Source organism: Vipera berus, assembly GCF_964194415.1.
Source record: "Vipera berus genome assembly, chromosome: 4".
In the NCBI taxonomy this organism is placed as follows: Eukaryota; Metazoa; Chordata; class Lepidosauria; order Squamata; family Viperidae; genus Vipera; species Vipera berus.
The window spans coordinates 70,803,986-70,829,303 of record NC_138206.1 but is presented as its reverse complement, the minus strand read 5'-3'; the positions used below and the strand labels follow the sequence as shown (position 1 = coordinate 70,829,303).

The window sequence follows — 25,318 nt, the reverse complement described above, 5'->3', positions numbered from 1 at the left end:
TCTAACACTGTAATGCATTTAAAGCTAGCAGATTTCTGAGTGTGTACACAATCTATAGAGGGCATCCCTTTTTGTTGAGGGTTCCTTAACTCTTCATGGCCCTGTTTTTCTTGACGCATCTTATACCTGTAACTGATTGCCTATGCAAAGGGGAAGTTACTTTTGTCCATGGGTGGATAGAATTTTGGGCATATAAAGATCGATCTGATCAGAACATCCATTGTATTAAGGACACTGTGGCCTCTATGGCATTATCACAGTAATCTCTTATGGCCACCCCTAGGAGGAGGTACTCAATATATTGATGAAGGTCCTACTTATGACACGACTCACTCATGGCCAGGCCCTTTCGAACATGGGCACCCTGCAATATAAGGCCACTATTGGATATGTGGTAATAGAGCTTATCGAAGATTACCCCTGAATTGGACCGGGATTTGCTACCCCAACATGATTGTCCCTGAGTTTTTTCTATTACCAGATGCCTCCAGTAAGGCTGTGGCCGTCCCAGCACACCAACATTTGCAGCAGCAAAAGTGAGCTGGAAATCAGGGTGCCCAAGCCTGGGGAAGTGAAGACAGGCTCCCCGCAAGGATAGTCAAGGAATTAAGACTGGTTACATGGAGCTTTATGGGAGTCAGGGGACTCCGAACCTTAACTAATGGTCTGACCCAATTACAAGCTGTGGTAGAATTAATAGCTAACCAAACTGCCACGGCTCTAGAATTAATTACTTCTTTTTAAAATATTTTATTAATTTTCCAATTTTACATTTAAGTATTTAAAAAGCAACGTGGTGGCTGGATTAATCAATAGTTCAATAACATACAAAAATCTTTAGTACAAATTTCAAGTTACAACATCATTTCCTCTCTTTTTCCCTTAATATCTACTATTTCATATTTAAGCTTATACAGTTCTTATTATATCAACTGAGTAAAAACATCATTATTACATTTATCAATAAATGTTTAGCTTATACATATCTTAATTACTTTTACATTCAATCTTTATAGACAATCAATCTCCTGTTATTGATTTTTTCCCCAATTTTTAGTTTCCCATCAATATTCAAATTTAACATTTGATATTTATAATTTCCAGGCTTTAGGTAACCAAAGTTTCCCTTATCTCAATTCATAACAGAATCTAATATTCAGAATAACATCTTATCTATTTGAATATAGTCTTGTTCTATTTCCTAAAAGTTATCTATTTCCCACCATATTAAATCATCTAATTAGTAATACAGTATTCCCTTTAATAAATCAAAACCTTTATATATATTGTCTGGGTTAATCAATAAATCAAACATATTCATATTTTTTTCTTTTGGATCTAATTTTTAAATATTAAACAAATAGAATCCTTATTTTCAACTAATTTCCAAATATTTTAAAATTTAATGGTCAAAATTGTCCTTATCTCAATTTCTCCCTTTAACCCTCTAATTAGTAATATAAAATCCCCTCTAATAAATCAGAACCCCAATTTTCTTCAATCTATTTCTTCTGATTTATATAGAAAGTCTTTTCCATTTTCAGTTTTGTCAGTCCCTTTTCTGGATTTTCCATTAACTGTATTTGTTGGTCAATTGAGTTCTCTGTCTTAGTATTTGATTGTTCCACTTCTTCCATTATCTTCTGCATTGTAAGTTCTTTGGTTGTAGTCAAAATTTGGGTTTGGGTTTGTATATGTAAGCTGACATTTTGTTTGTTTATGTTAGGTCTTAATTTTGTCACAAGCTGAAAGAATGGTTTCATGTATTGCTTTCAACATGGAAAGGATCTTTTCCTGGTCTACATCCATATTCTCTCAATATTATATTAAGTTGAGGACTTTAAAATCAGATATTAAAAACGATTTTATAACTAGGTATAGGACCACTATTTCACATGTTTATAAGTAGTCTTTATAATAGAAGTCGTTTGTCAAGTAAGATTTTATAGTCCAAGGTATTTCATCATCTCATATAATATCCAATGTTCCTCAAATAAAGAGATAGGAAGGCAATTTCCCACATATAACTCTGAAAGTCAGTAAAGGTTTACATTCATAGTTCAAGCTGGCCAGTTATGCCACCCAGAAGTTTTCTTTACAGCTGAGTTTCTCACAGGTGGTATCAAGGTCAAAAGAGTTTCATCAGTCTGGGCTTCAAGCCAAATCTCTTTTAGGCAATAATAAGTTGTAATACCACATTTTGCCACAAGATGTCATGGATGCTATTTAAAAACATTTTTATGTCCAAAATTTTTATAATCCTTTTCCAGTTTTATTTCTTTTTTTGTAGATAAAAACAAAAGTCACCAGTAAAAATAAGAAAACTTTTGGTCCCCAGGTTTCAGAAACATATAAATCTAATTAAATTAAAATTGTTCTTTTAGTGCTTTAGCTCCCCTGGGTAATAAGTTGCTGCTATTCTTAGAGGGTGGGGCAGATATTCCTTTCCCTCTCTCCTCATAGGGGGAAAGATACTTTGGGTAGCTTTTGCAGGAAAAGAAAATACTTAGGATCTTAAATAGAAGATCACATCTCACCCAGTTTCATCTGCGTTGCTTTAGAAGTGCTTAATGGTAAGTTTGACTTCGGCTGTCTGCAGCTTAGTGACGAGCCATATTGCTATGGCCGGTCTTTCCTCTGCTGGTTTGGAGGGCTGCCCCTGATCAAGCAGAAGGGCTGCCGCCCTCCTGCAATCAAGCGGGGGTCCCCTCCTTGCTCGTCACCCCTACAGGGCAACTTTCAACCCTTTCCAGGGTCTCCCAGCAGAATGAAATCAGACGTGGAAGACGGAGCTCGCCTTCCAGCAGCCGCAGCAGCCGCAATGGCAAACCAGAAGTCTAGAATTAATTACTTCTGAAGTGACCCAGATTAGGGAAGTAGTCCTTCAGAATAGGATGGCTCTTGACTACCTTTTAGCTGCTGAAGGGAAGAGGGAATTGTAGAAAATTAAACTAGACAAATTGTTGTTTGCAAAAAAACAGCAACAGGTTATTTTATAACTTACCAAGGGCATCTGACAAATAGCCCATGTACCTGTACAAAACTGGGACACTGAACCTGGGATTGGCTTACTAGCTGGTTACCAGACTTTTCGTGGCTCAAATCTCTGGCTATTTTTTTCATTTTATTTTTTACTTGTTACAGACTACAATGCTTACCCTCATTCCTCGCTCCCTGCCAACAAATTATCAAAACACTTAAAAATCAGATGCTGTTTGTTGATGAATCTTAGGGAAATAAATTTTTCCCAGATTCAAAGAGGGAACATAATGGCACATCTATTGAATCAGGTTTGTATCAGAATATTGCTGGAAGGGACCTTGGGGGTCTTCTAGTCCAGTCCCCTGTTCAATCAGGAGTCCCTATACCATTTCAGACAAGTGGTTGTCCAGTCTCTTCTTTAAAACCTCGAGTGATGAAGCACCCACAATGTCTGAATTCATGTTCCACTAGTTAATTTTCCTCACTGTTAGGAAGTTTCTCCTTAATTCCAGGTTGCTTCTCTCTTTGATTAGTTTCCATCTGTTATTTCTTGTCTTGCCTTCTGGTGCTTTGGAAAATAACTTGACCCCCTCCTCCTTGTGGCAGCCTTTCAAATACTGGAATACTGCTATCATGTCCCCCCTAGTCCTTCTTTTCTCCAGACTAGACTGGCTGAGAATCAATACACCCCCATCCTAGGAAAGAATAAATACTTAGAGAAATGCAACTGTATTATGTGTCAGTTCAAAATGAAGGAAATGTAACAACACTGCTGGGAATTAAGTTACAAAGTTTAATAACAAGAAGCAATATAACTGCAAGTAGGAACAATGGACATGTAGAATCTTTGTGCAAGATAATTCTATGGGGAAAATGACAGATATACTCGGGTATAGGCAATTCCACAAAGAGACATGTATGCTAAAAGCAAGGTAGAACTCCAAAAAAGGTAACAGTTCTGTGAAATTTTACTTCCCCATTTTTGAAAACTACTGTAAAAAAGCTATGCTTTACTATTATTGTTCAGGGTCTCAGCCCCCTTAGTGGTTGGGACCCGTTTGCTGGAATGCTTCAGTAAATTTTTTGCAAAAGTCCATATGTCATGTCTGGCTCTGATTGGCTGAATCAATTTTTTGGACATTATGACAGTTGCAGCATCCCTATGGTCACATGATTTACATTTGGATGCTTGACAACTGGTTCATATTTATGACAGTTTCAGTGTCCTGGAGTCATGTGACCATCTTTTGTGAACTGACGCAAAATGGAGAAGCCAGATTCACTTAACCATGCTTACTAATTTAACAACTTCAGTGATTCATTTAACAAATGCGGCAAGAAAAGTTGTTAAATGGGACAAAACGCAACACATTTCTCACTTAGGAACATAAATTCTAGGCTCAATTGTGGTCGTTGAGGACTACCTGTATATACCTTGCCCTCTCTCGGATCTGCAATGGAGGTGGCCTGCCTTGGATGGAATCTGAAAGCAAAGCCTTTCACATGTCACAATTCTTCTGATCCACCATTACATTTCAATGTACAAGATATGAAATGTACATTAATAATGTAATGCCATCCGAACAGGTTTTTTTTCCTTTAATGTTTTTCTTTATTCCTTCCTTCTTTGTAGAGATTACAAATACCTTTCTTTTTCTGGAAGCCAGCCACTTTTTTCAGTGCTGTTGTAACTTTGAATGGTCACTAAATGAAGTGTTGTAAGTCGAGGACTACCTATATTGTTAAATTGAGCTCTGAAATATGAAAACTTCTTACTTTCATTTTAAACTTAGACCGAAAGTGTCCGTAAGGATCCTGATACCTCCAGTCTAGCATTTCTATCTCTATCGTCCAGTCCCTTCCTCGAGCCCTCCATTCACCAGGCTTCGTTCAGGACTCTGCTAGCTAGGATCATAAGGAACACCTTTACGGAAGAGAAATTGCGTCACGTCCGACTGTCTCTCGTCACGTGATGATCCTGGAGACTGTAATATGGCGACGTTCTTGTCGCCGCCGCCAGTTGAGGGGATGGTGAAATTGAGGTAAGAATGGGTTAGTTATGTGTTTTGGTTCAGTTGCTAGGTTTCAGAGTTGTCTTGTCTCGCTTTGGGAATGATGTCATGGTGGTGCCGTTTGTTATCCTGAGCTCCCTGTTGTCACTTGTTGGCGCTTGGGTGATCGAAGTAATCTTCTCTGTCAATGAGAAATTAAGGAGCTGGTAATCCTGAATTCGTGGCGGTTAACGGAGTAAGAATAAAGAGGACTTATTTTGCAGGAGACAGCTAGCAAACTGTAATGCCAAAGATTTCATGAGAGATGCAGCAAGTGGCTCTCGCAGAGGATATAAATATGGCTTAGGTAACGTGAACTTTAAATGTCAGCCTGCATGGGGAAAGCTGCAAACAGGCTAATGTGGTTAATAAAGGAAAGGAGGGGCGTATGTGGGATATAAATGCATTATGTCATCAGTTAGGGATGGAGAATAATAGACTAAAAATTAATAGTAAGCCTTCTGTGTTTACATTAGCAGATTTTAAATATTGGGACAATATAAGTACTTTTGTAAAACAATGCATCTCAATTCCCAATGCATCTCAGTTCCCAAAATGATTACAGTGGGATACTAGTCAGACATTAACAGTTGCCACACACACACCCTTCCCCAAATTCAAATTTACGAGAGTAAAAAAAGCACTAGTTTAGGTGCTCAATTACGTTGGAGAGGAGGTATTTCTTTGAAAAATTTCTTACTACAAGAATACTCTGGCTGGACTGTAGTAATTTACTGCTATTTGATGGTGGGGGTCAGGTGGGGAGGGGAATTGAAAAAACCTGAACAATAAAATCATCTGAATTTGCATAATTGTGTTAAATATTTGGAGCCAAGTTATTAAAGGACCAGGATTGCATTATGACATTGCCATATGCACATAATCACTTTTTCCACATCATTGTGTCTGGATGACACTCTTTGGCAAAACAACCATTAATTTAGTGAGTTGTGTGAGCTAGCCAGGCAATAATTCTAAGCCATAGTAGTGTTTACGTTGAAGGTATATGTGTGAATATAAGTATTGCCTCTCTGTCCTCTTGAGATGTGACTTCTAGATTTAATTAAACATTTTTTGCCAAACAGTATAGAACTACATCATGTTTCTTCAGTATTGTTTTTAATTGGGCATCTGTATCTGTGGTTTTGCTGGAAAATTGGGAATTCATTTGTTTCTTTGGGACCCTTTTTTGGAATGCACATTTACAATGGGGATGAATGGGAAGGGTTTGATCTGAATGAAAATCCTAGTAGCAAGGCTAAATTTATTATGTTTCTACTTCACCCTCTGTTCAGTCTTATCTAAATAGGCACCATAAATGTCAATTTTGCATTGCTATTACAGGTAGTCCTTGACTTATGACCACAACTGAACCCAACATTTCTGTTGCTAAGTGAGACATTTGTTAAATGAGTTTTGTCCCATTTTACGACCTTTCTTGCCACATTTGTTAAGTGAATCACTGTAGTTTTTAAATTAGTAATACAATTATTAATCTGGTTTCCCCATTGACTTACTTGTCAGGGGGTTGCAGAGGGGGATCACATGACTCCAGGATACTTCAATGGTCATAAATATGAGTCAGCCAACCATTTGAATTTTGATCACGTGACCATTGGGATGCTGCAGTGGTTATAAATGCAAAAAAGGGTCATGTCATTTTTTTCAGTGCTGTTGTAACTTTGAATGGTCACTAAGTGAACTGTTGTAAATCAAGGACTATCTGTAGTTTTAAGCCTCTCACTTCTTTCTAATATATATTCTAATTGAGACTTCAGGTCTGGTTTGAAACAACAGCTTAGAGCAAGGGTGTCAAACTGCTGGCCTGCGGGCTGGATGCGTCATGCCAAAACTGCACCCACCCCATTGCTGGCAATGGAAAAAAAGTCATGATACATCACGACACCTCACTTGACATTGCGAGTTTGACACCCCTGGCTTAGAGGAAAAAATTACATCTACATATCACTTACTCTGAACTTATGTCCAAATTCAGAATTCAAGTGCTGGCAGCTGAGTAAAAAAACCCAGATATATGCAGACTATATTCTTCTCTTCACAGAAGAATCTGGGGAAAAAATACTGCAGAAGCTGGCCCCTAACTTTGTAAACTAGCAAAAGGACCCAAAACAAAACACATTTTAGGCTAAAATCTATATCTACATTATTTTATTTTTCTTGGGTGTTTTAATATTTGATAACTTTAGTAATTAAAAATGGAATACGTTTACCAGAAATAAATTCTAAAAAAGTAAGTTTTATTTCTGAAATATTAATCAGATTCCACAGAAATTCCACTGAGTTCAATTAATTCCTAGTAAGAAAAACAGAATTATAACATGATCTATTTAAAATACTATATATTTAGGATCTGAGAATTTTAGTATTTCATCAGTTATCAAAATAAAAGAAAAACTGTTTAATCTTCAGCCACAAAAGGTACAGAGCACTTTTGAAGAAAGAGAAGCGGAAGAAAAGGAGACAAGCTCTAGCAAGACTGAGAGATTCAGGTAAAAGAAAATATATTCTGATATAAATAAAGAAATACAGATTTTTTGCCAACTATGAGTTGTATTCTAATGATCAGAGGGAGTTGTCAATTTCCACTGTTTTGAATATATATGTATATGTTCAAAATAGTGAATGTGGTTTTTTTACAGGAGTATGTAGACTATACGTCTGTGTGTATCAAATAACTTTGAGATTACAAAAGATAGGCTATATAGGCAGTCATAGTAAACTGCTGCTGATTTTTTTGATTAAAAAGTAAAATAGATATTAATTATTGTGTGAGTTCTTATGTACAATCTGGACATGGACAAAATTGAAATATAAGCAGACTTGAGAAAACCAAGCATTTCTTGGGGAAGAGGAATGTTTGGAATAGCTTTAGAATATTTTTTGGGAAAGGTATGTCATAAAAGAGCACTATTCCCTTTACTAACATTATTAGATCCTGTTGTTTTGATATAAAATTAAATCTGAATCTAGATTGCTTTCATTTTGATAAAGTGATTGTATTATTTAGGTTACTATAGTGCCTGTCCCTCCAGTGAGGTTTGGGAGTCTAGTTGCATCAATGGTTACAGAAACATACAATTAATTGAATTAGTCATTCAGGCCATTCGAACCAATCCCCTATATATGGGCTTATTTGTTTATATTTTATTTAACAGTATTTCTTAGACCCTGGGCAGTCCTAGATGCTTAGACAAAAGCATCCTAGAACCTTTAATCCAAATTAAAACAATACAATTATTAAATGGTTCCTCATAGGTACTTGTGATGGTCAAAGACTCATTGAACAGGCTATTTTCAGGGCCTTCTGAAGTAGGAGGCGGATAGGAGCCGTGTATACCTTTCATGTCAGTTTATTACAGTCAAGGGACTATTATAGAGAGAACTTGGCTGATACATCTCTTACTTTTTCTTGGGAATGGGTATACTAGATCCACTGTAGATATTTGGAAGAAGCAGGCATGCTTGGTAAAACAGTGCCCGACGTAACCCAGCAGTATGCCATTCAGAGCTTTATAGGTTCTAGCCAGCACTTTGAACTGGATCCATAAGTTTATTGAAAACCAAAATAGCACTCTTAAGATCAATGTGATTCTAATGTAGTTGGCATCCCCAAGTAACCATCTGGCTGTTCTAATCCCCTATAGAGCACAATTTGCTGTAAATTAATTTGCTGTAAATTAATTTAAAGCCTTATAATGCAGGGTGCCCATGTCCATCGTTTTCTAGAGGGGACATAGGAGAACCTACCACCTTTCCTGGTAATTAGTTGTATTGTCATAAATATTATAGGTATAAGAAACAGAATTGACTTCCTATAACTGAAGTGCACCAATACTTATTTAAATAATGTGGAATGCACTAATCTGCCTTCTAACCAAAGATGAACAATTCTTTTTATTTATTTATTTATTCTTTATTCTTTTTCTTTATAGAAAATGCAAATAAAGATGAACTAATTTATGAAGACGAACCAAATGAAGAAGAGCAAGAACTTGAAGATGAAAGGTGAAGAAACAGATTTAACCTATAATCAGGCAGCTCAAATTTCTGCATGCTTACTTAAAGCCATTAACCTTCTATCTAGGTATATATAACTTGGAAGACAAGTATATACAGTGCATTCAGAAAGTATTCAGACCCGCTTCACTTTTGTCACTTTTTGTTATTCTGCAGCTTGATTTTACAGTTGTTTTTTTCTCATTAATCAACACTCAGTATCCTATAATAACAAAAAACAATTTTAGAAATGTCTCTAAATTAAAAAGAAAAAAAAAACTTAATTATCATATTGGCTTAAGTATTCAGACCCTTCACTTAGTACTTCATTGAAGCTCCTTTAGCCACAATTACAACCTAGAATCTTTTTGGGTGTGATGCGACAAGCTTTGCACACCTGGATTGGGGGATTTTCTGTCATTCTTTGCTGCAAATCCTCTCAAGCTGAATGTAAGGACCCGCTTCAAAACCTCATCCCAAGAAAGCAGGACTCTTGGAACACTTTCATTCCAAAAGGAACTTTTATTAGGAGAAGCTGACAGCAGGCATAAAAGGCAGGATCTGAGGGTTTCCCACTCAGATTAATAGGTTAAAGGAGCATCAAGCAAACCCCACCCCAATAGTTCATCCGGTCAGTTCAAACGAGCCAATCAGGTGTTAAGTCCACTGTGGGAACGGAGCTGATAATGGGAGTCTGTACTCATGCCCGTGAAGACATTATTGGATCTTCACAGGTTGACCTCGGGGAAACAGTTCAAAGAGCAAGCATATAGAAAAGGCAGAGAAGATACATTGTAGCTAAGCAAAGGAGAAATAATGCATTCCATAGGGCCTCCCCGCTCCCCCTCAGGAGAATGACACAACCCACAGAAAGAAGCTGAAAAGGGACAGAACCACCCTCCCCCTAACAAGGAAATGGGTTCTGACAGGTTGGATGGCGACCGTCAGTGGACAGCCATTTTCAGGTCCCTTCAGAGATGTTCAATAGGGTTCAAGTTAGGGCTCTGGCTGGGCCACTCTAGGACATTCACAGAATTGTCCCTAAGCCACTGGCTGTGTGCTTAGGATCATTGTTATGTTGGAAAGTGAACCTTCGGCCCAGCACTGTGGAACAGGTTTTCATTGAGCATATCCTTGTACTTTGCTCCATTCAGCTTTCCCTCAACCCTGACCAGTCTCCCAGTTCCTGCTGCTGAAGAACACTCCCACAGCATGATGCTGCCACCACCATGCTTCACTGTTGGGATCATATTGGGCAGGTGATGAGCGGTGCCTGGTTTCCTCCAGACATAAAATTTAGAATTGAGGCCAAACAGTTCAATCTTGGTTTCATCAGACCAGAGAATCTTGTTCCTCACAGTCTTGAGAATCCTTCAAACGCTTTTTTGCAACTCCAAACAGGCTTTCATGTGTTTTGCAGTGAGGAGAGGCTTCCGTCTAGCCACTCTGTCATAAAGCCAGATCAGTGGAGGGCTGCAGTGATGATTGTCCTTCTGGAACTCTGTCCCATCTCCACACACGATCTCTGGAGCTCAGTCAGAGTGACCATTGGGTTCTTGGTTACCTCTCTTACTAAGGCCCTTCTTCCCCAATTGCTCAGTTTGACCTGGCAACCAGCTCTTGGAATAGTCCTGGTTGTGCCAAACCTCTTCCATTTGAGAATTATGGAGGCCACTGTGCTCTTAGGAACCTTCAGTGCAGCAGAAATTTTATTGTAGCCTTCCCCACATCTGTGCCTTGTAATAATCCTGTCTCTGAGCTCTGCAGGCAGTTCCTTTGATTTCATGCGTTTTGCTCTGCTACAGTATGCATTGTCTGCTGTGAGGCATCCTATAGAGCAGTGGTGGCGAACCTTTTAAACACCGAGTGCCCAAACTGCAACCCAAAACCCAGTTATTTATCGCTGGGTGCCAGGTGGGCGTGGCTCACTGGGTGGGTGTGGCTGTGGTGATCATGGAAGATTGGGTGTGGCCAAGGTGGGTGTGGTCACCTCAGTGCTCATGGGGAGGGACACCTGTGGGCAGTGGGCAGAGTTGGGGGAGCTCCAGGAGGTCTCTGGCAGGTGGGGCAGTAGGCAGGAGACTCATCCTGTGGGGTGAGGTGAGGCAGGGTGGGGGTGCCATTGCCATCGGGCAAGGCAAGGGTTGGGGCAGCTGTTGCCTGACACCATTGGCCCCCGCACACAGAGGCCAGCAAGCGCATGGGGGCCAATGCTGTCTGTTAGTAGCCACAGCCGGTTGGCCCCTCAACAGGTGCATTCTGGGGCTCTGCAGCCCATCGCTAACAGTTCAAAGAAGCTGCCTCTGAGATGGATGGTCGGCCAACAGCTGAGGAGGTGATGCAGTGGGTCGTGCCTGGGAAAAGGAGAGCATGCGAGGCCAGGAGGGACAGGATGGGTGGGAGGGAAACCAGCCATGCTGGGATGCATTCAGCCACGTGGGACCTCGGCGAATTAGCAGGCGGCTGGTTGAAGAGGGACAGTTGCCACCTCCGGGGCATGGCACGGGTGCCCACAGAGAGAGCTCTGAGTGCTGCCTCTGGCACCTGTGCCATAGTTTCACCACCATTGCTATAATGTATGCCTTTCCAAATCAGGTCCAATAAATTAGTCACTTGTCTGAAATGGTTTAGGTTCTCCTGCTCTAGCAGGGAGCTGGATTAGAAGACCTCTAAGGACCCTTCCAGCTCTGTTCTATTCTAATTTACTACAGGTCAACTCCAATCAAGATGTAGAAACATCAACAACAATGTTAGCAACAATCAAGAGAAATGGGAGGCATCTAACTAAATTCCAAATGTTGTTGCAAAGGGTCTGAATACTTATGCCAATGTGATATTTAAGTTTTTTTCTTTTTAATAAATTTACAGACATTTCTAAAATTCTGTTTTCACTTTGTCATTATGGGGTACTGAGTGTAGATTAATGAGAAAAATATGAATTTCAACAACTGTAGAATCAGGCTGCAGAATAACAACATTGACAAAAGTGAAGGGGGTCTGAATACTTTCTAATGCACTATAAATAGCAAAGTGTGTAAACAATTTAATACATGTAAAACATTCTCTTTTTTCTCTATCTTTAATTGATTACTCTCTAAAATTATATAATAAGTTGCTGAACTTGTCTTTATTGATAAACTTTATTTATAAAAGGTATATATAAAGCTTATATACACCTTCTTGGTCTTAATCATATCTGCTTGGAGATAGGCCTCTGTTGTGATTCAGGGTCAGCCTGTGGGTTCGGCAGTTGGGTCGGACGACTCAGAGGAGGAGGGTCGTGTTGAAGAGCTTGCTGAGGGGGTTGGAGAGCTTGCTGATGAGAGCCCTCAGCCAGGCCCCTCCCACCTGGTCACGACGGAGACCCAGCTGTGTGAGCCTGACAGCGTGGATGAAGATGACCCACAGCTGGCCCTGTTCAAGGACGCCCGACGCAGGAGGCAGTCAATCAGGAGTAAACAGAGGAAGGCAATGGGGCACCTCGGAAGGAGGCAGAGAGAAGCCATGCCCTGAACTGTATAAAAGGGGAATGCATGGGAGGGCTGGTTTGCTGAAGGCAACCGCTTGAATAGTTCCTGTTTCATAGCTCCTGTTTCATGGTTGGTGTCTTGTTTTGCTCTGTTTTATGTTAATAAATTTGGCAGGCTTAATTCCAGCCTCTTGCCGTTTGTAAAGGGGTTGTCCCTGCCTTTTCTGCAGGGCCGGTAGCAGGCTGGTACAGAACAGCCTCAAGGGTGTAGTAGAAGTTGCTTCCTAAACAGGACTGCAGCCTCATTGCTGACGTATTAATTTTGATCAGTTCATTTAAAGAAGAAATAATGACTAGAATTGTTCAGAGTGAGACAAACTATTTCATTCATTGTTAACTTGATTATATTGGAAGGCAAAGGCTTCATGAAGAGTGGTTGCTAAGAGAAGAAAAGGCTCAAGAAGCTTTCAAGATCAGGAAGGAAAGAGAAGAGGCAGCCAGAAAGCGTCAGGAGGAAGAAGAGGTATAGTGAACCTTTTGAAGCAGTGAAATAGACTCCTAGAGTTAACTTTTGGATCTTCAAACATCATCAATTCCTTTATTTCAAAAAACTGTCATGAACTAATATTGAGAATGCAGCATTATATTTGGAAGAGCTGCTACATGAATAACAAAGGGCACAGTTTTCATATTATTTGTGATTTAAGTTGCCTATAGGCATAAATTAAATATGGTTGATTACAGTGAAATATGGTCAGTCTTTCTTAAAGCTGTTTTATAAAACTATAGTTATATTTCTGTGAGAAGCCCTTAAATGTATTTATTTTTATTTATTTAAAACATTTATATAGCCTCCCATCTTATATCAAACTCTGGGTGTTTCCCAATCAGTAAGCAAAGCAACACCAATTTAAAAAACAAAACAGTATAACCAATATACCTATTAAAACCATAAACATTAAAAACTTGGCACCAAACTTATGTTTCCAAGTTCATTAAATGTATTATTTTGTTATTTTGTTGCCCTGCTTTCTCTTCAGTAATGCTTCTTTTTATATTCTTTTTTAAATAAAGCAAACATAATCGCTGGATGTTGTAAAATTATGAGAATTTCCATGCAATGAAAACAAAATAACATGACAGCATATCTGACAGGTAGAAAAATAAAGAATAAATGGAGACCAACCCAGCCTTCCAAAAGAAGGGGGATGGTACTCTGTTATAAAGAATGGAAGGAAAACAAAATGTAAGAATGTTTGATATACTTTTTTCTGTGTAGGGCTGTTTTTATCACCAGAATTGCCAAATGTTTTTGGTTATGGCTTCTCTTTTCTCTTTTCCCTCTTATGATCTTACCGATTTAGATTTCTTCTGTGCTGGCTTTGTGGCTCATCCTTGCCTATGGAATAAGTGGGCAATTAATTTAAGCAACTTCTGTGAAGTATTTAAGTCTACTCACAAGAAATCCAAGAATGAGTAAGGTTTACTGAAGACTGTAGGAACCTGGAATCTAAGACTCAGCTACTTCAGTAGTTCAAAATTAAGCCCTTAAAACAGGTCATCGATTTTCTTTCATTTTGTTTTCCTTTCTGCTGTTTGTACGACATTGGTTGGACTGTCATGTTTTCATTGTTGCAGCCTTTAGATTTGCTATTTTGTTTTTCTCTAGCTATGTGAGAAAAGTAACCCACACTGAAATTTTTGAGGAAAAAAAAAATCAAATAAATTTGAATTGGTTCATTGGTCAAAAAGCAGATACCTAATTAAATTTAAGGAAATTAATTTAATACAATGCAACAATATTTGTACACATTTTCTAGATGAATAAAGGGTTTGCTTTTTTTTAGCAAAAAATAAAAGAAGAATGGAAGAAACAACAACAGAAAGAACAAGAGGAGGAAGACCGAAAACAACAAGTGAAGAGAGAAAGAGAGGTGATTCCGGCTCTAGGAGGATAAATCCAATGCATATCCTCTCACTGTACTCATAAGAGTCCTAAGTTACGTCAGCCAGGTGCCAGGTTTTTAACCAGAGATTTGAGTGGGAAAGTGCCAATCAGTTTGTTCATAGAAATCTCATTTGGAATAAGTCATAGGACTAACTTTTGTCCAAGATAAAGTCTGATTGCTGGGTAGTAATGTTTCAAAGGGAGAAGATAAGACACCAGTGATGGCAGCCAAAGAAGAAGGGGAAAGCAGGAAAGGATGATTGGAAGGCAGGTGGACCAGTGGAATATGTTGTGTAGGCAGCTGATAGTAAGTAGGGACTGGATACGGGTAATGTTAGTGGGATATACTGAATGAGGAGAGAGGAGGCTGTGTGCACTGACCATTCCATAAAATCACTCCAGTTCCCTGTGGATTTGTTTTAGCTAGTTTTGGCCAACAAAAGCCTAAGCTTTGTTTCAGCCAAACTGTAGCCTTACACAATGGGGGGTTTGGCAGAACTTCAAAACATAATACATTTGTGACTCTGCCTTGCTAATTCTAAATTAAGTCATTATGCAAACTATTAAACTAATACTTCTAAGTGTAAAGGGACTGGCTTGCACTGTAATTCAGTGTTAAATTGGAAAGAATATAAAGAATAACAACCAACTTTATCTCTCGTATATATAGTATCCTTTTTGTACATATGCTTCATCTTGCTACAGCTGGCAATTATAAATTTTGTGAGGCAGAAAGAAAAATCACAAATTTACAGTCTACTTTTCTTGGTCAGTGGTTGTGATCAAGCTACCAGCTCTATTCCTATAATGGCAAATGAAAAAACTGTGGCTTTTGGTACAGTAGGTCTGAAAAAAGCAAGTAGGCTTCTTGCTGAGAGGATGTAAATGCAAGAAAATTATTCTTGTATGTCACTTACATAAATTTTAAAGGTGTAGCAAATAAAGATTAATCTTGTTTCAAGTTCTTAAAAATGGAATTATGCTGCTGCTGCGATTCCTTAACTATTTTTTTCACTTAAAGATGTTGCAGCTCATCTTATTCATCAAGACGTATCTTTTTCTATAGCTTATTAAGTGGGGGAAGAAGCAAATTACAAAGGTTTTTTTATAGGTTATACTTTACAGAATTTTGAAAGTAAAAAGTGAATATGTCTATTGCTCATTTCTTTGGCAAAAATTTGAGATTTGTCATACGGATATTTAAAACATGTTTAGAAAGAGGAGCTTGGGTCATAGAAATAATTGAAGTACAGCATTCTTCATAAAAAATTGTCAGACTAGAAAGCATTAATTTAAATTAGCAAAATGGGCTAGGAAGGTTTTATGTATTGCTTTTTAAATGCTGATGGTATTTTATTCATTGTTTCTTAAGTCAAAAAGAAAATATTTGTGCACCAATTAGAAGCAGGTTATATAAACAGCAGACTAAATGCTTTCCAAGTATGGTTTTACTGTGTTTGGGAACTAAGAGGGAAGCTGAGGGCTTCAAAGGAGGTGAAGACAGAAAGGAAAAGTTATGGATCAGGAGCCACAGTGTGATACCTGGATACACCATGGAAATTTTGTTGGATGTCTCTTACAGTTTTTGTTTTATATAGTTTTTACATTGAATGAAGTATTTTAATTTTTTAAAAAGAGAAAATTGTGATGTTATAAAGGTACATATCTGCCTTAAATTTCATTTTAATTCCAAGAAATGTCCTGGATCCTAAATGAGTCTCATAAGATTTCTTAGAAAATGAAAGTGATGAGTGGTTGCACCTAGTGCTGTTTCAGAGTGTGGCCACAAAAGGTAAAAAGTGCTGGAAGGTGTGGTAGGGAGCTTATGTCTCCCCTGGCAGCTCTTTTGTGAATGAGCAACATATCCAAGTGGCCATTTGCCTATATACCCACAATATAATCCAAATATGCCCACAAACCCTGAAAAGTTAAACCTACTATTGTTCTATAAAAACTGAGCTGGAATAAATAAACGTGATATTAATGTGAACAGGTATTGGACTCAATGTGAATATCATCACTGAGGAATCATGTAATTGAATGATTTTGAGTATGACTGGTTACAACTGAAGTTCTGATATATAATGAGAAATCAGAAGCCGTTGATAAATTCTTAATTACCCTTAGTGCTTAGGATTTTTAAAATACAATTAACAATTTTTGATATACTAATATTCAACTTTATTCTACAACTCTAAGCTTTGCTATACAGATATTAAAAATATGATTTCCTCAGCAATCAGTGCAGCAAGTGCAGTTGTGCATATTTCATCTTGTAGATACCATTGAGTTACATATAAATCAGTTTTTCTGGTACATAATTTGCAGAGTTGCTGCTACAATGACAAGATACTTGTCCCCTATAATATGTATTAGAGAACCAGTCTCATCCAAATTCAAAAGATTGACTCAAAGAATTCATAATATATTTAACTTATTGCAGAATTATATTGCTAGTTTGCAAAACTAAAAAAATCAGAATATCTTCTACACTTTCTTTGGGCTGTTAATTGTTGGCAAAGCGAATACCATTATTGATGAATGATAGCATGATGAATGATGATGTGGAGGAAATTATTTAAAACATTTAAATGCTTTATATAAGTTTTATGAGTGTGTACATGCATGAATACATTAGAATATTATGTAAGCCTTTTCTCAGTTGAACTAAGCAAAGCAACACTTAAAGCTGAGCATTTTGATCTTAACTGAACAAATCAGATGTCAGGATTCAAAGTTTTTACTAGTTCTGTATTTGCACCATTTGTAGGACGCTGTGCAGAAGATGTTGGATCAGGCTGAAAGTCAGGTATGTTTAGAGCAGGGACATAGAACTTTTTATCTAACAAGAAATATAGTTTGTAACATTAGATATGATTGCTGTTTAAAACTGTGTTGAATGTAATGAAATTTAATTTAGTGATGAAATTTTATTTTCCCTTTCTTAATAAAGTTAATGACATTTTTATAGAAAAGCTGATTTATTAGTTAAATTTACTCATCAGAATGCATTTATAAACTTTATTTTGTTTTTATTATACTGGTATCGTTTTTGGGGGAAAAAACAGCTGGAAAATGGAACTACTTGGCACAATCCTGAGCCCCCAGAGAATATAGGCACCGAGAAAGATCGTGCTAATTGCCCTTTCTATATTAAAACTGGAGCTTGCAGATTTGGGGACAGGTAATTCAATCCTAATTGAATAATTAAAGTAACTAGAAATGGTTTTTTCTACAATGTTAATTAATAGTTTAAACATTTTGGCTTATATCCTAAGGGTGAAATTTACTCACTCAAAGACATTCCCTCTTGAGATGAATACCCACCAGTTTTATTTTAATATAGGCACACATGAATTCCTTTTTATTCATATTAACCTATGACATATTGTGTTCCATCCTTTCGCCCAGGAATATTGGTTATGTTGTTCTTGCTTTGTTGTTAATTTATAAAAAAATGTTTTAACTTACAGTAACACTTTTAATATTGTACATCTCCTGATGCATAGAATGGCAGCTATTGTAGTGTTTTAATAGTTGATAAGCAAGCTTCACCTGGAAAAGTAGCTCATTTCTCCCCCCTCCCTTTTGTGTTCATCTCCAGATTAGCTTTCAACTTCTGGAGACACATGGGAGACTGATTTGGGGGTCATGCACATCATTAAATGGGTAGTTCTGCTCAAGAAGGAACTCATTTTGTATATAAAATTAATGTGGGGTACAAGGTTACTGTTACTGTGCAGGGCCATGGTTTAATTATATTATTTAGCAAACATTTTTTTAAAAATCCCCATTGCATGTGAAGGCCTCAAACGTTAAGGAGAAAGAATTGACCCAGTTGGAACAGGAATATATATTCAAGATATGAGAAAAATAAAGATCACGTCCTTTCAGAGCTCAAACCGTCTGCTAAAATCTGAAACTTTATTCAAAGCCCCAAAGCTTTATGCTTCCCAATTAATTATAACTAGTAAATATCCAATGAAAACTGTTTTTTCTCTTTGTGTGACACATTTATATTGATAAATACATATCCGTGAAGTCAATTTTTAGCTTGCTAACCATTGAAAATAATTCTATGAGCGGGGGTAACTCATACAAGTTTAAAATCAAAACACATTTTTAAAGAGTTCTGCAAATACCATTTTTATTTATTGGCAGAATTGGAAATAATTTTCATCCAGTTTCCTTATCTGAAGGTATAATCAGATTGAATTTCAGTTGATTAGTTTCAAGAATTTTATTTTGTTATTCAGTAACAATAAATTCAGATTTTTAGTGTCTTAGTTAATGAAAAATGCTCCCTGAACAGTTAATTTTCCTGTTTTGCAGGGAGGATTATTTAATAAATCCCTTTTAAAGGTATAATCTGACACTCCTAATTTTGTTTGCCTTGGGATACTTTAGTGAAAAGGGTTCAGTGCTGAGTCCTTAAGATAATAAATTCTCATGCAAAATCTGTTGACAACATTTTTTTAGACCTCTGCCATATGTGTGGCAGGTGATCTCGGCTTCAAGCCACATTTTAGGGAAATATGGGCCAGATACCATATTTGAATGATTCATCTAAGAATGAGAGAAAATGTATTCAATTTTAAAGATACAATTAACTATATTCTCTTCTTTCATTTCTTTGTATTACTCAGAAACATTGTGTCAGAAAATTATTCCTATTGTTTGTTCTGGAACTTATGCAGGTCTGCTCTTCTTTGTCCTTTCTAGCTGAAGACAAGAGCCAGGATCAGGGGTCGGCAACCTCGGCTCTTTTATGACTCGTGGACTTCAACTCCCAGAATTCCTGAGCCAGCTGTGCTGGCTCAGGAATTCTGGGAGTTGAAGTCCACGAGTCATAAAAGAGCCGAGGTTGCCGACCCCTGGCCAGGATATTGCGTAAAGTAAAAGGAATTGACCCATACACTATTAACTGACAATTTTAATAGTGAGGTGCATGAATCGAAATGTAGTTCAGGATATTTTTTATAGACAAAAATAAATACTATATCCTGAAAGGAAAATCATGTTTAAATGAACGCATTTGAAATGAGACATATGTTCTTTTTATATCTTTTGACTGGCCAATCTCTCATCTTGAAGACTTTGGAAATGGGCAGCATGTAAGGCAACACTTCAGATAGATGCGAAAAATAATTTATGAAGTAATGTCTTTTATCTCCATTTCCTATCACAAGTGAAAGATTTTGTTTGAAGCTTCTGTGTATGCTACAAGAATGCATTTTTATGCATTTTATGCATTTATGCATTATTATTAGGGAGAAAATTGAGGATGACTAATAATAATTGGAGTTACTTAAATCAATGGGTAGAACCCCGTAGATATATATTTAATAGTCCAAAATGAAAATGTCAGTTGCTCTAAGAATGGCTTTAAAGTAAGCGATAAATGTTGCTAACATTTATATTTCACTAGGCTTAATGTTCTAGTGAAACATGTCATACATGATTAGACTTTTAGTAGGTTCAGTACCTTTTTCTTATTAATTTTAGGTGTTCTCGGAAACATCATTATCCAAGCTCTAGTCAGACCCTTCTTATCAGGGGAATGTTTATTACTTTTGGGATGGAACAATGTAAGAGAGATGACTATGACACAGATGCAAGTCTAGAATACAGTGAGGAGGAAATGTATCAACAGTTCCTAGATTTCTATGAAGACGTGCTTCCTGAATTCAAAAATGTGGGGAAGGTTATACAGTTCAAGGTACAAAAATATTTAATTTGGTATTTTCTGCATGCCTTAATTGTGCATTTATAAACTGAAAAATTGTGGAAAACATAGGACCTTAGTCTTGTGTGAAAGAAGTGGGGAGGCAAAATAAGTTCATATGTTGACTATGAGTTTGTGCTTTTTCCTGCCGAACAAAATCTGACATGAAATGGTGCCCCAAAGCCAAAGGGTGAAAAAAAATCTTATGATAATCCTCTGTTCAGTTTATAGGTGGAAAATAAGGAAGCATTTATTTTCTTTGTCTCTCTTTCTGCCCTTCTCTGTAACCTTGGTATATTAGTTTCCTTAATGTCTTCTTTGATCCCAACTGTCATTGTCAGGTTTGTGTAACTTGGACGAATAAGGAACATTTATATTCTGACTATTCCAGCAAGAAAAGAGTTAGTGACCCAGTTGGTCTTAGGTCAAGATTTAGCTGAATGCCAAAATGAGTTCAATTACTTGTTGAATGTAGTAATATGTTAACTTTAATAGTGAATTAGATAAGATTTTGAATTTCAGTTTACCATCTATGAAAACAGCTGTTGGCTTACTAACATATGCTAAAAGTAAGCACACAACCAGCTTATAGCTCTTTCAATTGGATGATGAAATTAATGCTTTGCATGCTGTAAATAGTGTATCTTGTAAACATGTATTATTGTGTAGCCCCCTGTTCAGAATTAAACCCCGACTACATCTAATTCCCAATACAATATGCGTAAGATTAAAGTTTAAATATAAACACAAAGAAACCATATTTACAAAATTAAGGGAAATGCTATGAGGTTAATTTTTCCAGATGTATAATTTGAATGACATTTTATCTTTTACATAGGTGAGCTGTAACTTTGAACCTCATCTTCGAGGAAATGTGTATGTTCAATATCAGTCGTAAGTGTTTAACAATAAATAGACTTTTATTAAACTTAATAAAGATCTTACAAAAAGCTTTAAGGCAAAGCATTAATCGGTTGTGACCGAGTATATTTCATCATGTCAGTGGCCCCATTTGAGCATTAATCTCCTATAACTGACGTGTTTTAAACAAGATCTGCAGTGGGTTATGTGAATGGGAGCTACTTCACAAATCTAGAAACTGTTCTTTTTTAGGATTTCCTATCACACAAAGGATTTCAATCATATTCTGATCCTTCCAGTTAAATATTAGAAGGTTAAGATAATTCAGTGCCCATTTGCTTTATTTGCACAGGTAATCCTTGATTTACAATCAGTCACTGTCATAGGTTATGACCATTACTGCAGGTGTAAGTCGATGACTACATTTGTAGGACAGGCATATCGAGGTGTTTTCTGTTTGCTTCGCGGTATCTCGTTTTAATACTACTAGTTTCATGACAGTCTAGCAATATGTTCTCAATTTGATTTTTAAAGAGAACAAGAATGTCAGGAAGCTCTCACTTTATTCAACGGTCGGTGGTATGCAGGGCGGCAGCTGCAGTGTGAGTTTTGTCCAGTAACAAGGTGGAAAACAGCTATTTGCGGTGAGTCAATGAAACTCTTGGTTTCTGTCTTTGGGGTGGGGTTTTGTTGTTTTTTTTTGTTGTTTTTTGCAGTGAATGTCTAAAAATCAATATTTCTGAACTGAGTAGGAAGTGATAAAATACAATTTTCATTTCTGCTGCTATAGCACTTAGTTTTCCATCCAGCAGATTGCTGAGATCATGCCATAATCTTTAATTGACTTGGGCTCTCTAGGTCTAAATTGGCAAGTTTCTCTAGGACTGGTAACTCAGTATGACGAAATGCAGCAATGTTTAGCTACTGCTGTATTATTGAATATACTGAAGGAAATATCTCTCAGACATATGCAGTTATATATGGGATATTCTGGAAAAAGCTAACATTTTTGAAAACACCTTTGCCTAAATATTTCCGTTCACTGGTTGATTTCTAGATGGTGAACCAAGCACAGAGCCTTTTTCGATACCTGTAATATTTTGCAGACACAAATAAATCACAAAGTGTACTGAATGGAAACATAATCTTGATTTCAAATTCAATAACTATTAAAATAAATCCTTTTTCAGGTTTGTTTGAAAGGCAAAAGTGTCCAAGAGGGAAGCACTGTAACTTTCTTCATGTATTCAAAAATCCAAATAATGAGTTCTGGGAAGCCAATAGAGATATGCACATTTGCACTGACTGGGCTAAAGAGGCAAATAAAAACTCTGAAAGGAGAAATAGACTGGAGTACTATGAAGAACATTACAGCAGATCAAGAAGAAGGAACAATCAAAGTCCCAATTATTCATACAATAAAAGAAATGGAGAATCTGAAAGAAAAAAATCTCATAAGCATAAGAAAAGTCATGTTTCTGAGAAATCAGGCAGTCATGGAAGGCAACGGTCACACAGTAAAAAGAAAAGACGGAATCGCGATAGGAGCCTGACACGTAGTCGTAGTAGAAGTCCATCTCCTACAAGAAATAGAGGCAGAAAGAGTAGCAAAGGAAGGAATAGTTGAACTTGCTGGAGAATTACTTTTAAGACTTGGATGTGTTTTGAAAAAGATTACTTATAATCCTATTGGATCAATTGTACATTGTTGTGTCTCAAAATAAAGCTGTTATGCACTATCCTATCTAAAGTTTTGTAATAAATTAAAAAATGAAACAAATTCCTTGGGACTTGTTTAATTAGCCTGCTGTGGAAAGTGGATGTTCTTTTTTTAATTTAGCTAAAATGTATTGTGTAACAAGTTAACAACTGAAGTAACAAAAATCTTTGGTTTAGACTTTGTTTATATATAAGTACATTAAATAAGTCAATTATACTTTCATATTTGTCCAAAGTTACATTTTGATTAGATATATTTCCATTTAGCATAGTCTCCATACTACTACAACAACAAAAACTTAAGAAAAACAGTACTTTGATAGAATGGCCACTATTAGCATGCTTTCTCCATCCTACTGCTTTCTAAATGTCATAGTATATCTGACTGTGCTGGCCATGGGAGTTGACTGCTGCTATTAAATTTATGAAAAGCTTTCTTCTCTATGGCATTATTGCATAAAATAATGATTAATTTAGGAGTCAAGAACTTGCTCATATGTCATTTAAAACAACTTTTTTGGCATATTAAATAAGCTCAAATTTATGTCTCCAGCCTGAAGATTTCCTAGTTTTCCCATCCAACTTTATTCAGCTATTTTGAAATTAGCCAAGGTCAGTTTGGTGTTGCCACCTGCTGTGACCTGAACACAGGTAATATAAATATGCATCTATAAGACCTTCTTCCATGCATACCTGCTGATCCTGGAATTTCTCCCAGTTTGGAATGCTATTCAGGTTCCTTGTCCTATATTTTTTACATACTTGTGGATTACAGTGGGTATCTTTTCCACTTCACAGCTTTAATTTTAATAGGGCTATGCAGTGTTTTCAGCATGCTTCTCAAATAATTTCTGAAACGCTACTCCTTAACTATTTTTGAAACTTTAAAAAATACTTTTTATGAATAACATCTCCAAAATGTCAAATTCCTTTTTGCTAAGGAAGCAGATATGAAATTTGCCTGAGATTTAGTAATTCCACCTATAGTAAAAACTACTGATTTTAAATCAACTAAAATTAATAATAATAATAAAATTAGAAGGAACCTTGGGTGTTTTCTGGTCCAACCTCCTGCTCAGGCAGGAAACCCTATACTATTTCAGACAAACGGTTGTCCAGTCTCTTCCAGTGTTGGACCATTCACAACTTCTGGAAGTAGGTTGTTCCACTGAATAATTGTTCTGTCAGGACATTTCTCCTTGGTCCTAGGTTGCTCTTTGATTAGCTTCCATCCAGTGCTTCTTGTCCTACGTTCAGGTGCTTTGGAGAATAGTTTGACTCCCTCTTCTTTGTGGCAACCCCTGAGATATTGGAAGACTGCCATCATGTCACCCCTAGTCCTTCTCTTCATTAAACTAGACATACCAATTTCAGCAACCATGCATTTAAATCCTTTATCGGTTAAGCTACTCTGTAATCAATGAAGCTCACAAAAGTTTATAATAAAATTTCAAAAGGTGTTACAAAACTTGCTTGGCTACTATAGACCAGGGATTTTCAACCAGTGGTACAGGTGCCACCTGTGGTACATTGGCACCTGGCAAGTGGTACGTGACCATCCTAGAAAAGTGGTAGCGGGGGAGGGGAATGAGCTGAGCCGGTGGCAGCACCACACAAGCCTGAGCGAGAGATGGCTGGAGCTGCAGGGCTGAGCGGAAGTGCCAGGATCAGCGCCAGGCTCCAGCTGGAGGTCGGCACTAATCCTGGCACTTCTGCTGAGCCCAGAAGAAGCACTGATCAGCTGGAATGTTGCAGCATCTCCAGGGTCTTGTGATTTACATTCAGATGCTTGGCAAATGGTTCATATTTATGATGGTCAGTGTCCCAGGGTCATGTGAAGTGACCAAACCCTGCTGCAACCACTCAGCAGATGGGGGGGAAATAAAAACCAACCCCCCACTCTACCCCCGCTGCCAATCATCAACAGAAATGCTCACAACAATGAAAACCTCGGACAGGAGGAAGAGTGCCGCCAGGGGGGCAGGCAGGTGTCTTGCTCGGCTGTGGCTTGGGGGATACTTTTTTCAGTGCCATTGAAACTTCAAACAGTCACTAAGCAAACTGTTGTAAGTTGAGGACTACCTGTACTTCATCACTTTTTTCCTTTTTTTTTTTTTGCTCATCAAGCTTTTGATACCTTGCTAGGCGACTGGTGGTACTCAGATGTTGCCATATCCTAAAAGTTGTACAATGGGTGAAAAGGCTGAAAAGCCCTGCTATAGACTAACATGGGTCACATTTGGCAATTTTGTACTTCAGTTTTCAGAAATTGGTATCAGTAAGTTTAACACTGCTTTATTTCCAAGTATGTAAAGCTGTATCATACATATAGAGTCCATATATTTATCATTGCAAATGGCTACAGATTACTTCCATGCACGGGCATAACAGAAATGAGCTGACGTTGAGCAGCCCTTTACTTTTTTTTAAAAAAATGGCTGTTTTAACTCACCACTACAATGATTTATATGTTTGAATAACTTACCTTTAAAATAAGGCAATATTAGTATTTTGGATTATTTAGTAGTGTGCTGACACAAACATTC

General features: G+C 37.3%; 1 protein-coding gene across 1 annotated transcript; it reads left to right on the top strand.

Annotated features, from left to right (window-relative positions):
• The first annotated feature begins 4,905 nt into the window (after window positions 1-4,905).
• ZRSR2 (zinc finger CCCH-type, RNA binding motif and serine/arginine rich 2) lies at window positions 4,906-22,833 on the top strand. The gene is made up of 11 exons (XM_081327041.1): window positions 4,906-5,024; window positions 7,464-7,543; window positions 8,987-9,059; window positions 12,934-13,042; window positions 14,367-14,453; window positions 17,238-17,276; window positions 17,536-17,651; window positions 19,973-20,186; window positions 21,031-21,086; window positions 21,588-21,697; window positions 22,244-22,833. Exons 1-11 carry the CDS (start codon window positions 4,975-4,977, stop codon window positions 22,678-22,680), a joined length of 1,371 nt encoding a protein of 456 aa, XP_081183167.1. The 5' UTR covers window positions 4,906-4,974; the 3' UTR covers window positions 22,681-22,833.
• The last annotated feature ends 2,485 nt before the right edge of the window (window positions 22,834-25,318 follow it).

Bases quoted from the DNA above. Each gene is read 5' to 3' on its own strand.
- ZRSR2 (XM_081327041.1), top strand. From the start codon at position 4,975: ATGGCGACGTTCTTGTCGCCGCCGCCAGTTGAGGGGATGGTGAAATTG. The intron at 13,043-14,366 runs GTATAGTGAACC...GCTTTTTTTTAG, and splicing joins AGCGTCAGGAGGAAGAAGAG to CAAAAAATAAAAGAAGAATG. The intron at 14,454-17,237 runs GTGATTCCGGCT...CACCATTTGTAG, and splicing joins AAGTGAAGAGAGAAAGAGAG to GACGCTGTGCAGAAGATGTT.